This window comes from Salvelinus sp. IW2-2015, linkage group LG28 (assembly GCF_002910315.2).
Source record: "Salvelinus sp. IW2-2015 linkage group LG28, ASM291031v2, whole genome shotgun sequence".
Lineage (NCBI taxonomy): Eukaryota > Metazoa > Chordata > Actinopteri > Salmoniformes > Salmonidae > Salvelinus > Salvelinus sp. IW2-2015.
In genome coordinates this window covers 2,887,855-2,901,438 of record NC_036868.1, presented here as the reverse complement: position 1 = coordinate 2,901,438, position 13,584 = coordinate 2,887,855, and the positions used below count along the sequence as shown (strand labels likewise).

General features: G+C 48.4%; 1 protein-coding gene across 1 annotated transcript in view; it reads right to left on the bottom strand.

The window, feature by feature from the left end:
* Positions 1 to 13,584, bottom strand: part of LOC111954063 (rho-associated protein kinase 2) — a 60,150-nt gene that overhangs the window by 8,386 nt on the left and 38,180 nt on the right. Inside the window, exons 16-23 of the mRNA XM_070435736.1 lie at positions 13,297 to 13,543; positions 11,389 to 11,495; positions 10,826 to 10,985; positions 10,255 to 10,415; positions 9,280 to 9,464; positions 9,012 to 9,081; positions 8,554 to 8,657; positions 6,369 to 6,555 (exon numbers count right to left, since the gene is read on the bottom strand). Of these exons, the coding sequence (XP_070291837.1) occupies positions 6,369 to 6,555; positions 8,554 to 8,657; positions 9,012 to 9,081; positions 9,280 to 9,464; positions 10,255 to 10,415; positions 10,826 to 10,985; positions 11,389 to 11,495; positions 13,297 to 13,543 (1,221 nt within the window). The remainder of the gene's footprint in view (positions 1 to 6,368; positions 6,556 to 8,553; positions 8,658 to 9,011; positions 9,082 to 9,279; positions 9,465 to 10,254; positions 10,416 to 10,825; positions 10,986 to 11,388; positions 11,496 to 13,296; positions 13,544 to 13,584) is intronic.

Genomic DNA, 13,584 nt, shown 5'->3' with positions numbered 1-13,584 from the left:
GCCAGCGAAACTTGAGCACGCGAACGGCTTGCCGTCCTGTCTGTTTTTTTTCTTGCCTTTGCTTTTCCTGTTATGTTTTTTGCTCTTTCTTTTTGCTGGTTTTGTATTTCGCCTTTTCCTTTACTAATTTTCACGCTCACGCAGTTCGCCATAAGATAAAATACCCGGTTATCCCCCGATCTACTCCCCTCGCCTCAGTGTCAATTGTGCATGCAGAGTTCAGCTGTTATTTTGTCGGCTTCTGTTTGTCTTCCAGAGATGTGCGGTCGGTCCTAGCTGGGTGCCATTCAGATGGTCGGCCTGTCCATCGGGTGTATGGGGCGGCAGCATGTCGCGCCACCAGTTACTAAAAGCTTTGCTATGCAGTTGCCAGTTTTAGATGTGTATCATGCAGGATCCAACTGACTCTTAAGAACCCAATATGAAGATTTTTTGCCACAGATTCGTGAACCAGCCCCAAACGCCAAAATGCTACAACCATTCGAAGCCCCACGATTTTTGTGCTGTTTTGCTCCGTATCTTGTCCTTTTTTCGGAGTACAATTTGAAGAAAAGTCACTGCCGAGTTTGTGGTGCCGACGCGGCGCCCACAGCCTGAGCAGAAGTTTTAACAAGGCCTCTAATATTTTTTTTAGCCATCATTGGTACGAATGGACGGTAACGTTAATTTGTTCCATGAATTTGCCATTGCGCAAAAGTGCAATATATTTTTCTAATGTAGTTTTGGAAGCCAGGAAAGATTTATAATGAAATTGCTGCTGCAGAAATTTTTTATGCGACAGTTTTTTGAAACTGGTTATTTGCCTATGAAGGCCTTTACTCGGCCTGTTAGTTTTGTCGTGTCTAATTGTGGTGGTTTTGATTCTTGGTTTTGTGTCTGGGTTTTGTATTTGGTCAAAAGGCTCTTTGCCGTAGGGGCGCAGAAGCCAGGCGATTTAGGCTTTGCGCTTCGTTGCGCTTTTGTCTTGGTCCTTTTTTTTCTTTACTTTTCTTATTATTGCCGGCTGGCTTAAGATGCAAAACTAGCCTTCAGAAACCCTCTCTCGACCAATATTGTTCTATGCCTTAAATCTGTACTGGCATTGAATTCAGTCTCTTTCCTACTCTCTGACATATCTCTTCTCTATCTCTCCTTTTTTATTTTTCTCGTTTCTTCCCCCTTGTGTCTTCGTTTTTTTGTTTATTCTCATCTTCCTTCTCTTGCACTCTTTTTTTTCTTAGGTCTATTTTCTCAATCTTTCTTTTCCCCCTCTTCTATGTCTAGTACTCTTTCTCTTCCTTCCTCAGTATCTCTCTTCTTTTTTTTTTCTTTTTTTTTTCCTCTTTCCTTCCTCTCATCTTTAGTTCTTCTTTTTTCTTTCTTTTCTCTCTTTTATTCTGAGTCTGCTTCTTCTCTTTTTTTTTTTTTTTTTCTTTTCCTTCTCCTTGTCTTTGGGTGTTTTTTTTTCTCTAGTAAATCTCTCTTTCTCTCGCCTCCCTCCATCTCTAAGTTTTCTCTTCCCCATTCTCCTCTTCTCCTCTCTTAGTCTCTTTTGCCTTTTCGCTTTTTTCTATCTTTGTTATCTATTTCTTCTTTTCCTCTCCATCTCCGTCTTTCAGTTCTATTCTTTTTGCTTCCTTTCTGGCCATCTACTGTCTTCCTGCGCCCCTGCTTTCTTGTGGTCATCACCTCTTTATTTTTAATTTTCTTACTAGTGACTAGTTTTTTTTTTTTTACTTCTTTTCTTGTCTTTTTTGTTTTAGATCTCTATCCATCCGGCTTTTTTCTCTTTTTCCGACCCTACCCCTTCCCTGAGCTGACAGTTTTTTCCCTTTTTCGTCTCTTTTCTTTTCTTCGGTTTGCCTTCTCCTTCCCCTTTTGTTCCGAGTGGTTCAATTCCTACCGCCCACTCCTACTCGTTTTTCAGATCTCCTCTCTATTTCATCACGTCCTCGCCTGACTCGAGGGTCTCTCGTCAACCACTCTCCCCTTCCTACATACCCGCGCTTTACCGCTCCGTCCATGCTGTCGAGTCCAGTCCCTCTAAGCGCCTGACTTTTTCTTACCCTCCACCATGCCGGCCGCTCCTTGCCGTTGAATTCTATGCTCTGCCTTTCTGGTTCCTCCCTCGCTCTCCTCCCAATGCCCCTCTTCCTCTGTCATCAGAGACAATTCTCTCTTGCCTCGGGGGTGCCTTCGTACCCCGCCAACTTTCTGTCAGTCTCTCCTTTCCTCCCGCGTGCTTGTCTTCGCTAGTTTCTCTCTGCTCTCATCCGCCTCTTTTGGTTTTTGTTTCTTCCTCTCTGTTTCTAGTCTCTCTCCTCTTCCCTCTGTACAGATTTCTTTCCTTGTCCTCATTCATTCCGCTGCTTTTCAGGTCTCCTCTTTCCTCCGGCCCGCTTCCGTCAGTTTCTCTCTTTTCTCTTGCCTTTTCCGCTACCGCGAGTGCTCTTTATTCACTACTCCCGCTCCTGTCAGCTCTCTTCTTCCCTCCCCTTCTCCGTCAGTCTCTCTTGTCCCCCCCGCTCCTCGAGTCTCTCTTCCCCACCCGCTCCGTTCAGTCTCTCTTCCTTCTCCTCCGATCTATGTCTCTCCTGCCACTCCCTCGCGTCTGTCAGTTCTCTCTCTTTCCCTCCGTCTGTAGTCTCTCTTCCTCCCTCGTCTGTCAGGTCTCCCTCCTCCCTCCTGTCAGTCTCCCTCCGCTCCCCTCCGTCTGTCAGTCTCGCCGCCTCACCGTCCCTCTCCTCCGTCTGTCAGTCTTCAGCTCCCTCCGTATCGTGCAGTCTCTTCTTCCTCCCTCCCATCCGTCGGCTCTGTTCCTGCCGATCACAGTCTCTCTTCACTGTCTCCTCCTCCTGTCAGTCTTCTCTTCCTCCTCCCTCCCTCTCCTCCTCCGTACAGTCTCTCTGTGCCGTCCTCTCCCTCCGTTCAGTCTTCTGCTTCCTCTTCTCCCTCTTCGTCAGTCTCTCATCCTCTCCCTCCGTCAGTCCTTTACCTCCCTCCCTCCGTCTAGTCTCTCTCTCAGACCGCCCTCCCTCCGTCAGAGGTCTATCTCTTGCCAGAGCTCCCTCCCCCTCCCGGGTCAGTCAGTCTCTTTTGCCTGTGCCTGCCCTCCGGCCGTCAGCTCTCTCTTTCCCTCTCCTCCCGAGATCCGTCAGTCTCTCTCCTCCCTCCGGTCCCTGTACACGTCTCTGCTTCCTGCCCTCCGGCCGTCAGTCTCTCTGTCCTCCCTCCGGCCGTCAGTTCTCGTCTGTCCCCTCCCTCCGGCCGTCAGATCTCTCTTCCCTCCCTGCAAGGCCGCGAGTTCTCCTCTTTCCTCCCTCAGCTAAGTGCAGTCCTTCCGCCTCCCTCCAATTCAGTCAAGTACTTCCGTCCTCCCTCCGTCCGCTTCAAAGTCTCTATAATGCCTCCCTCCAGTCCCGTCCGTTCAGTCTCTCTCTCCTCCCTCCCTCCGTCCGCTCATCTACTTCCTCCCTCGTCGCTCCGTCCGTACAGTCTCTCTTCCTCCCTCCCTCCGTCCGTCAGTCTCTCTTCCTCCCTCCCTCCGTCCGTCAGTCCTCTCTGTCCTCCCTCCTCCGTCTCGTCCAGTGCTCTAGCTTCCTCCCTCCCGTCCGTCAGTCTCTCTTCAGTCGGTCAGCTTTTTATGTTCTTACTATTTCTTTGACGCTCTTGTCTATTGCCTTGTCTCTCCTCATCCCTTTCCCTTTTTCTTCTAGTTCCTTTGTTTCTAATTCTGTGTTCTTTAGTTATCAATCATTTCAATTGCCTACTCAAATTGATCGCTATCATTCATTGCCTCTATCTTTAACGTCACCGTTCGGAATGCCTTTCTTCATACTCGCGCTACCACGTTCGCGCTTCGCTCGATATTAATATTACGCTATAGTTTTTTGTGCCCTGCAAGCTTGCGTTATGCTCTTTGTCTCAGTATAGCCCCTTTCTTGCTTTTCTTATCACTCCTTGCTGCTATGGTGCCTTGGCTGGTGCTTTTTCTGGCTAGCGGCTTGGGCTAATTTTGGTCTTTTTCTTTTATGCTGGCTGTCCTGTTCGAGTCGTGTCTTCTTTGCTTTTTTTTTTTTGTATTTTTTCTTTTCTTTTTTTTTTTTTTCTTCTTTTTTGTGTTTTTTTTTCTATTTTTATTATCTTTTCCCCTACTTTTTGCCTATTTTTCTTGTGATGGTTTTGTCTTTTTCGCTTTTTTTTTAGCTTTTTGCTTATCTTTTTTTGCCTTTTGTCCTTGTCTTTTTTTTTTTTTTTCGATTTTTTTTTTTTCCTTCCCTCCGTCCGTCCGCAGTCTGCTTTCCCCTTACTTGCCAGGCCTGTTCTTCTTCCGTTCCTTCGTTCAGTCCTCTTCCTCCCTCCAGTTCCGACGTTCCGTCAGTCCTCCCGTCCTCCCGCCCCTCTCTCCGTGCCGTCTCGTCCTCTTTCCTCCCTCCGCGTCCTGTCTAGTTCTTTCTTCCTCTCTTCTCTGTTTCCGTCTTATTCTCCTCTCGGTCCGTCAGTCTTCCTCTTTCCTCCTCTCGGGTTCCATGTCAGTCTCGTCTTCCTCCCTCTGTCCCCCTCGTCGTGCTTAGTCTCATGCATTTCCGTCCTCCTTAGTGCAGGTCTCTCTGCCCCGCCTCCTCTGTCGTCAGTCTCTCTTCCTCCCTAGTCTCTCTCTCCTCCCTTTCACTTCAGTCTCTTCTTCTCTTCCTCTCCCTCTGTCGCTCCCTCTTGCTAAGTCTCTTTCCTCCTCCCTCTTCTGTAGAGTTCTGCTCTTCCCCCCTCTCCAGTCCGTCAGTCTCTCTTCCTCCCTCCCTCTGTCCTAGGTCTCTCTTCCCCCTCCTCCTTAGTCCTGTCCCACGTTCTCCTAACTTCTCCCTCCCTCCCGTCCTGAGTCTCTCTCCCTCCCCTCGTCACTCTCTTGTCCTCGTTCGGCTCATGATCAGTCTCCTTGTCCGCTCTCTACTCCTTCCCTCCCGCTCTGTCAGTCCTCTTCTCTTCCGCTCCCTCCGTCCTGTCAGTTCCTCCGACTCGTCAGTCTCTCTCTATCCTCTTCGTCCGGTCAGTCTCTCTTTCCTCCGCTCCGTCGTCTCTCTCCATCGTATCTCTCCCATCCGTCCGTCAGTCTCTCTTCCTCCCTCCGTCTGTCAGTCTCCTCTCTCCTCCGTCTGTCAGCTCCTCCTCCTCTCCCTCCTCGGCGTCTCCGTCCCTCCTCCTCGTCTGCTCTCCTCTCCCTCCGAAGTCATCCTCTTCCTCACCTCCTCCAGTCAGTCTCTGATCCCCGTCAGTCTCTCTATCCTTCCTCTTCCTCATCCGTCAGTCTCTCTTCCTCTCCCTCCCTTCCGCCAGTCTTATCTCTTCCTCCCCTCCTCGTGTTCCTTCCTCTCCTCTCCTCCCTCCGTCCCTCACGTACTCTCTTCCTCTCCCTCTCTGTCCGTCCGTCTTCTCTTCCCCGTCACTCTCCTCCCTCCCTCCGTCGTCAGGTCTCTCTTCCTCCTCTCGCAAGTCTCCTTCCTCTCCTGTCACTCCTCTCTCCTCCTCCCTTCCCGTCAGTCTTTCCTCCTCCCTCCCTCCGTCAGCTTTCTGCTCTTTTCCTCCCTCCCCATCCCGCACTTCCGTCGCAGTCTCCTCTCCCTCCCTCCGTCCGTCAATGTCTCTCTCCCTTCCCTCCGTCCGTTCAGTCTCTCTTCCTCCCCTCCCTCCGTCCGGTCAGTCATCTGCTCCTCCCGCCCCGTCGTCAGCTCTTCTTCGTCCGGCAGTCTCTCTTCCTCCCCTCCGTCCGTCCGCGTCTCTTTCCTCCCTCCGTCCGCTCCGTCTCTTCTTCCTCCCTCCGTCCGTCCTGTCTGCTCTTCCTCCCTCCGCCGCCGTTCTCTCGTTCAGCCTCCCTGCCGTTGTCCGTCCGTCTCTCTTTCTCCCTCCGTCCTCCGTCCTTCTCTTCCTCCCTCCGCCGTCCGTCTCTCTTCCTCCTCCGTCCGATCCGTCCTCTTCACCCCTCCGTCCTTCCGTCTTCTCTTCACTCCCGGCGTCCGTCCGTCTCTCTTCCCCCTCCGTCCGATCCGTCTCTCTTCCTGTCCCTCCGTCCGTCCGTTCTCTCTCCTCCCTCCGTCCGGTCCGCTCTCTTCCTCCCTCCGTCGTCCGTCTCTCTTCCTCCTCCGTCCGTCCGCTCTCTTCCTCCCCTCCGTCCGTCCGTCTTCTTGCCTCCCTCCGTCCGTCAGTTCTCTCTCCTCCCTCTGTCCTGTCAGCTTTCTCTCTTCCTCCCTCTGTCTGTCAGTCTCTCTTCCTCTGTCTCTATCCCCTCCTTGTTGTTTACTAGCTCCTGCCTGTGTCGGGCCATCATGTCTCCTCTCCCTCCTCCCCCTCACACTCCTTCCCTCTCTCCGCCCCCCTCTCCATCTCCCCCCTCTCACCGAGCCGATGGTAGCCTCCTTGTCTCCTAGCTCCTGCCTGTGTCTGGCCGTCATGTCCTTCACCTCCAGCTCCTTCATGATCTTCTCCTTCTCCAGGTCGGAGTACTGCTCTTCGGCAATGGAGCGCGCCAGCTGCTCCGAGTCCGCCTTGGTCAGGCTCACTTCCAGCTGGGCCGCCAGGGAATCCCTGAGGGAAAGAAGATCCGGAATATCAGGGAATGTGGGAACATTGGGGAATTGGACACTATAACCTGGGAAATGTTAACGAGACTAAATCTGTGCCCAGTACTGTTTCGGCCGCCAGGGAATCCCTGGGTAGGGAAGTAGAGACCCCTGGAAATGAGGAATGTGGGGAAAATCTCACACTACTGCATGGGAAAATAAAGTTAATGAAACCTAATCTAGTCCAGTACTGTATGTCAGAGCAGTCACTGGAAGGCCGGAAAGGAAATCCCGTAATACCAGGAAAATCAGTGTTTGTGTGATTTTACACTACAATAGGGGAAAGAGGAACAGATGACATTAGTGTCATGTTTGTCAGGGCATTCACACGACCAAGGCCTACATTCATCTCTCAAACTCAGTAAACGTTATGTTCAGGCCAATCAATGAGCTCCATAGCCATTTCTATGAAACACTTACCCACAGTCCTACGGGCCTGCTGTTACAGGAGTCTTCGTGTTAAYAGTCTGTCTGTGTGACTTRACAGTGCGTGTCAAATCTCGGTTAACTCAGAACTAAAATCTTGCGTCATTTTTTCAGATGCTCAAAGCTTATTGTGTTGGTGATTGATGGCACATCACCTGTAGACTGGAGGTTAGGTACACGCGGATCATATTACCTGCAGTGTTGTCAGGCTATCATCTCGCAATTGACTGAGTGATACGGGTGGAATGCATGTTGACGTTAGGCTACATCTTTCAGAGACAGACGATAGTCCACAGAGATGGCATGTTGCACGTTTAGGCTACATCTTTTCATGGGACAGACGTATAGGTCCTAGAGAGATGCATGTTGAGCGTTAGGGCGCGGTACGAGTCTTTCAGAGACAGGAGCGAATTATGTCCGCTACGAGAGGGATGCATGTTGGACTGGTTAAGGGCTCACATCTTTCAGAGAACAGACGGATAGATCCTGAGATGGAGATGCATGTTTGGACGTTGAGGTCTACAAGGTCTGTGTCAGGGAGACAGACGGATTCAGTCCTGGAGAGAGATGAACTATTGGTTGACGATTTAGGGTCTACATCTTTTCAGGGACAGACGATAAGTCCTACAAGAGATTGCATCGTTGACGTCTAAGGGCTATCATCTTTCAGAGACAGACGCCTTAATAGTACCTACAAGAGATGCATGCTTGACGTTGGCTACATCTTCAGAGGACAGACGATAGTCCTACAGAGATGCATGTTGACGTTAGGCTACATCTTTCAGAGACAGACGATAGTCCTACAGAGATGCATGTTGACGTTAGGCCCTACATCTTTCAGAACAGAACGATAGTCCTACTAGAGATGCATGTTGACGTTAGGCTACATCTTTCAGGACAGACGATAGTCCTACAGAGATGCATGTTGACGTTAGGCTACATCTTTCAGAGACAGACGATATGTCCTAAACCAGAGATGAGTAGCGATGATCTGACTTTAGGACATCTTCAGGGACAGACGATAGTCCTACAGCAGAATGGCACATGTTGACGTTATGCTACATCTTTCAGAGGACATGACGATAGTTCACTGAACACGAGATGCATGTTGACAGTTACGCTACATCTTTCAGGGACAGACGATAGTCCTACAGAGATGCATGTTGACGTTAGGCTACATCTTTCAGGGACAGACGATAGTCCTACAGAGACTAAGTGTGCTCATGACTCTAATCTCCAACACTTTGTTAGAGGTGCTCAGAGGGTCAAGATTATATTTTCCTTTCAAAATGGTCCCGTCCAGCACCTACAGTAGATACGTAACCAGGCCAGTGCAGTACAGCTCGGCTCAGTAGTGTGAACATAGTGTCAGGTAGGGTTGCAAAAGTCTGTTAACTTTCCCCCAAAGTTCCCATGTTTTCCAGAAATCCTGGTTGTAAGATTACTGGAAAACATGGGAATTTGGGGAAAATTTACCAGAATGTTGCAACCTTAGTGTCAAGGAAGAGTTTCTGGTTGGATCCCAATGTTCCAGTACCTCTCCTCCTGGTACTCCTCCAGTCTCTGCTGAATGTCCTTATACAGCTTGTTCCTCTCATCACACTCCTCCTTCAGCTCTCGGTTCTGGGTCTTGTACAGGGTCTGGTACAGAGGAAACGGTCAACACACAACAACAATGGGACGTCCCAAATGGCACCATATTCCATATGTAGTGCACTACTTTTGACCAGGGTCCATAGGGATCTGGCCAAAAGTAGTGCACTACATAGGGGATAGCGTGCCATTTGGGACAAAACACTACACTGGTAAGCAGAACAAATAGACAGAAAAGAGCTAATAGTCTTTCTTAGGGGRGCAAAATTCCYGTCACTTTCCCAAAATACCCAGGAGTATTCCAACCAGGATTTCTGGAAAACATGGGAATTTTGGGAAAATTGCAAGAATTTTGAGACCCAGTCTTTCCACACATTGGGAGTGTCTAGAAATCAACAGTACCGTGAAATACTGCTCCGCCTCCAGCTGGTCCTTCAACTCCTTCAGCTGTCCTTCAGCCTCCTGTCTCTCCCTGTGATTGGGCAAAATCGCTGTCAATCACTGCCATGTCAAATCACATGTCAATCTGAAACAAGTGACACACAACTCCCACCACTTAGGGCATGGGAAAGACAGACATGATATCTAACATCCATTGGTGATCACATCCTCTCTCTCACACACTTATGTCCAAGCCAGCCGCACTGTGTGTGTGTGTATCCCCCTCTACCTGCGTAGCTCCTGGTACTGTTTCTCCAGGCTCTGCTTCATGTCTAGCAGGTGGTTGAGCTCCTGCTTCAGCTGCTTCTCTGAGGAGCGCAGGGCGGTCACCTGCTGGGTCTGGGCCTTCAGGTCGTTCTTGCTCAGCCTGCGCTTCTGCTCCTCCTGCTCCATGCCCAGGCTCAGGTTCTTCACCTAGAGGTGGAAGGAAGGAGGGGAGATAAAGAGGGAGAGAGCAAAAGAGAGCAAGATGGTGAGGTTAGTCAGGGTAAAGACAGKACCAAGACCTACAGCTAACTGCCAAAAGAAGTAAATGAGGGATACAAAGAATATTGAAAGCAGGTGCTTCCACACAGGTGTGGTTCCTGAGTTCATTAAGCAATTAACATCCCATCATGCTTAGGGTCATGTATAGAAATGCTGGGCAGGCCATTATTTTGGTTACCATGGCTACCCCCATTGGATGACAATGCCCCCATCCACAGGGCACGAGTGGTCACTGAATGGTTTGATGAGCATGAAAACAATGTCAACCATGTGGTCGTCTCAGTCACCAGATCTCAACCCAATTTAACACTTCTGGGAGATTCTGGAGTGGCGACTGAGACAGCGTTTTCCACCACCAACAACGAAACACCAAATGGTGGAATTTCTTGTGGAAGAATGGAGCATCCCTCCAATAGAGTTCCAGACACTTGTAGAATCTATACCAAGGTGCATTGAAGCTGTTCTGGCTCGTGGTGGTCCAACGCCCTATTAAGACACTATGTTGGCTTTTCCTTTATTTTGGCTGGTTCCTGTATGTTTGCAGCTGATGAAACAGAGAGAAGTCTTCACGAAACACAAATCTGAAGTCTTCACGAAACACAAATCTTTACACACTCTCTCACACATTCAACTCCTTACACACAAACACACAAGGCATGTACAGACATGCAGAGGCTTGTCCAGACATACATACACACACACACACACACACACACACCTCCTCGGCGAGTTTGTCCTTGTGCGTGTTCAGCTCATCCACTTTGTGTTGGGCCTGCTTGTAGTCACAGTCCAGCATGGAGTGTTCCTTCTCCAGCTGCAGCAGTCTGGACTCCAACTGCAGCTTGGCGCTCCGCTCCTCCTGCAGCGTCCGCTCCATCCCTGACAAACACAAGGAGACAATACTACCGTAACTATTAGAATAATAGACTATTGTATAATGTGGTCCATTGGCCAACACCTTTATCCAAACTGTCATTATTGACTCAGTAGTTTCTTGACCTCTTCTTTCCCCACATACATTTTTCTCTAATATGCTCCATTTCTATCGATCCCAGGTTGCTGGATCGAATCCCCGAGCTGACAAGGTAAAAATCTGTCGTTCGTTCCCTGAGCAAGGCAGTTAACCCACTGTTCCCCGGGCGCCGAAAGACAGGGATGCCGATTAAAGCAGCACCTCTCTGATTCAGAGGGGTTGGGTTAAATGCGGAAGACACATTTCAGTTGAAGGCATTCTGTTGAAGGTACCCCCCTTTCCCCCAATCACCTCTCCTTTTCCTCCTCCCTCTCACCTTTCAGGGCCTCAGACTTGGCCTCCTCAATGGACTTATAGACCTGGTTCTTGTCAGCAAGGCGTGTCTTGGTGGCCTTGTGCTCGGCCTCCTCTATGTCAAAACTCTGTTGCAACGACTTGAGCTTGAACGTCAGGTCAATCTCCTGGTTGTTCTTCTCCTAATGGGCCCAACCAGAGGTCAAAGGTCAGCTGTGTGTTTGTTTATTTGTGGCTGTAATCTGTGTACATCCACAGGACAAAGAGGGGACATCTGCACCTGTGAGACCTGAGAGGATTTGAGATTATTAAAGAAATAGAAGATATTTCTCCCTCTCTGATAGGGACATTTGTATCACGTTGCTCACACCTATCCAATCCTCTCAGATCTCCACAAGAAAGGGGGAGGGGCTAGAGGCCGATTTGGGCTTGGGAAAATCCCATGGAGCCCGAGTGCCATCTACAGTAAGTCTTACCAGTGGAGTGGAGGGTTGTGTTCATCATGGCACATTTTTAAAAAACAACACTTGTTTTAGTCTGTTTTCTTCCATTTGGTGTCTAATGAACACCACCCAGGCCTCTTACCTTCTCCATGTCAGTGAGTCTCTGCTGCAGCTGCCTCTTCTCTGCCTGTGTTCCAGAGAGAGAACCCTTCACCTGCTTCCCCTCCTCCTCCAGGCCCCGGATATGGCCTGACAGAGAGAAAAGAAGATGGGGAATGAGAGTGTGTGGAAAATAGATAGAAAGGGAAAAAGAAGTAGACACATTAGTATAGAGGTAGAGACACACTAGTATAGAGMTAGAGACACACTAGTATAGAGTTAGAGACACACTAGTATAGAGTTAGAGACACACTAGTATAGAGGTAGAGACACACTAGTATAGAGGTAGAGACACACTAGTATAGAGGTAGAGACACATTAGTATAGAGGTAGAGACACATTAGTATAGAGTAAGAGGGACACATTAGTATAGAGTAGAGACACATTAGTATAGAGTAGAGACACATTAGTATAGAGTTAGAGACACATTAGATATAGGTAGAGACACATAGTATAAAGGTAGAGACAATTTAGTATAGAGGGAGAGACACATTAGTATAGAGGTAGAGACACATTAGTATGAGTTAGAGAACATTAGTATAGAGTTAGAGACACATTAGTATAGAGGTAGAGACACATTAGTATAGGGTAGAGACACTTTAGTTATTAGAGTTAAGACACATTAGTATGAGGTAGAGACACATTAGTATATAGAGGTAGAGACACATTAGTATAGAGGTAGAGAACACATTAGTATAGAGGTAGAGACACATTAGTATAGAGGTAGAGACACATTAGTATAGAGTTAGAGACATTAGTATAGAGTAGAGACACATTAGTAAAGAGGTAGAGACACATTAGTATAGAGGTAGAGACATTAGTATAGAGGTAGAGACACATTAGTATAGAGTAGAGACACATTAGTATAGAGGTAGAGACATTAGTATAGAGTAGAGACATTAGTATAGAGTAGAGCACATTAGTATAGAGGTAGAGACATAGTATAGAGACACATTAGTATAGAGGTAGAGACACATTAGTATAGAGGTAGAGACACATTAGTATAGAGGTGAGACACATTAGTATAGAGGTAGAGAACACATTAGTATAGAGGTAGAGACACATTAGTATAGAGGTAGAGACACATTAGTATAGAGGTAGAGACACATTAGTATAGGAGGTAGAGACACATTAGTATAAGAGGTAGAGACACATTAGTATAGAGGTAGAGACAACATTGTATAGAGGTAGAGACACATTAGTATAGAGGTAGACATTAGTATATAGTAGAGGAACATTAGTATTAGAGTTAGAGACCATTAGTATAGGTAGAGACATTAGTATAGAGGTAGGAGACACATTAGTATAGAGGTTAGAGACATTAGTATAGAGTTAGAGACATTAGTATAGAGGTAGAGACACATTAGTATATAGGTAGAGACACATTAGTATATAGGTAGAGCTATCTATGAGGGCACCAAGCTAAGGAGAGCACACACCGGTTGAGTCAAGGCTTCACACAGAGTACTAGGAGACATTACATAATCTACCTGTATTTCACTCATTCCCTTCTGTAATGTGTAAAAATAACATCTGTCAATGTTTATTTTCCTTGTTGCTCCTGACTCCACCCAAGTGGAGACTTTGAAAGAGGGAAAGCTATGAGACATCACAGCAAACAAAATGACTTGCCTGTTCCAAACTGTCCCGTCTGAACTGAATGGACGCAATGACTCTGAATGGATGCAATGACCAATGTCCCAAAGTTTCCAAAACACAGGGTCTCTGTAAGAGTGACGTACTCTCAGGCAGACCTGGGTCCTAGCTGTGCTTGGTTGAGCTTGCCTGTCACAATATAACTAATGAAATGGTTCCTAAAGTGCAAACCCTGCCCCTCTGGAACTCATGTCAATATGCAACCAATGGAATGGTTACACATGTGCAAACTCACCCTGCAGGTCAACTATAGTCTCTGTCCCCAGACTGCGGTCCCTCCTCTCGGCCTCCAGGTCTGCCTGAAGGCCCATCAGCTGCTGCTCCAGGCCCATCTTGGCGTTCTCCAGCTGGGTGCACTTGTCCACCAGCTCCCTGAGGCTGAGCTCCAGGGCCTGGGCATGCTTCTGGGCCTCCACCTGGCTCCTCCGCAGACGCCCCGCCGCCTCCTGCTCCTCTGCCAGCACCGTTGTCACCTCATCCAGCTGAGAAGGAAGAGATGTGGTGGTGGGGTGGTTGGAGTTGT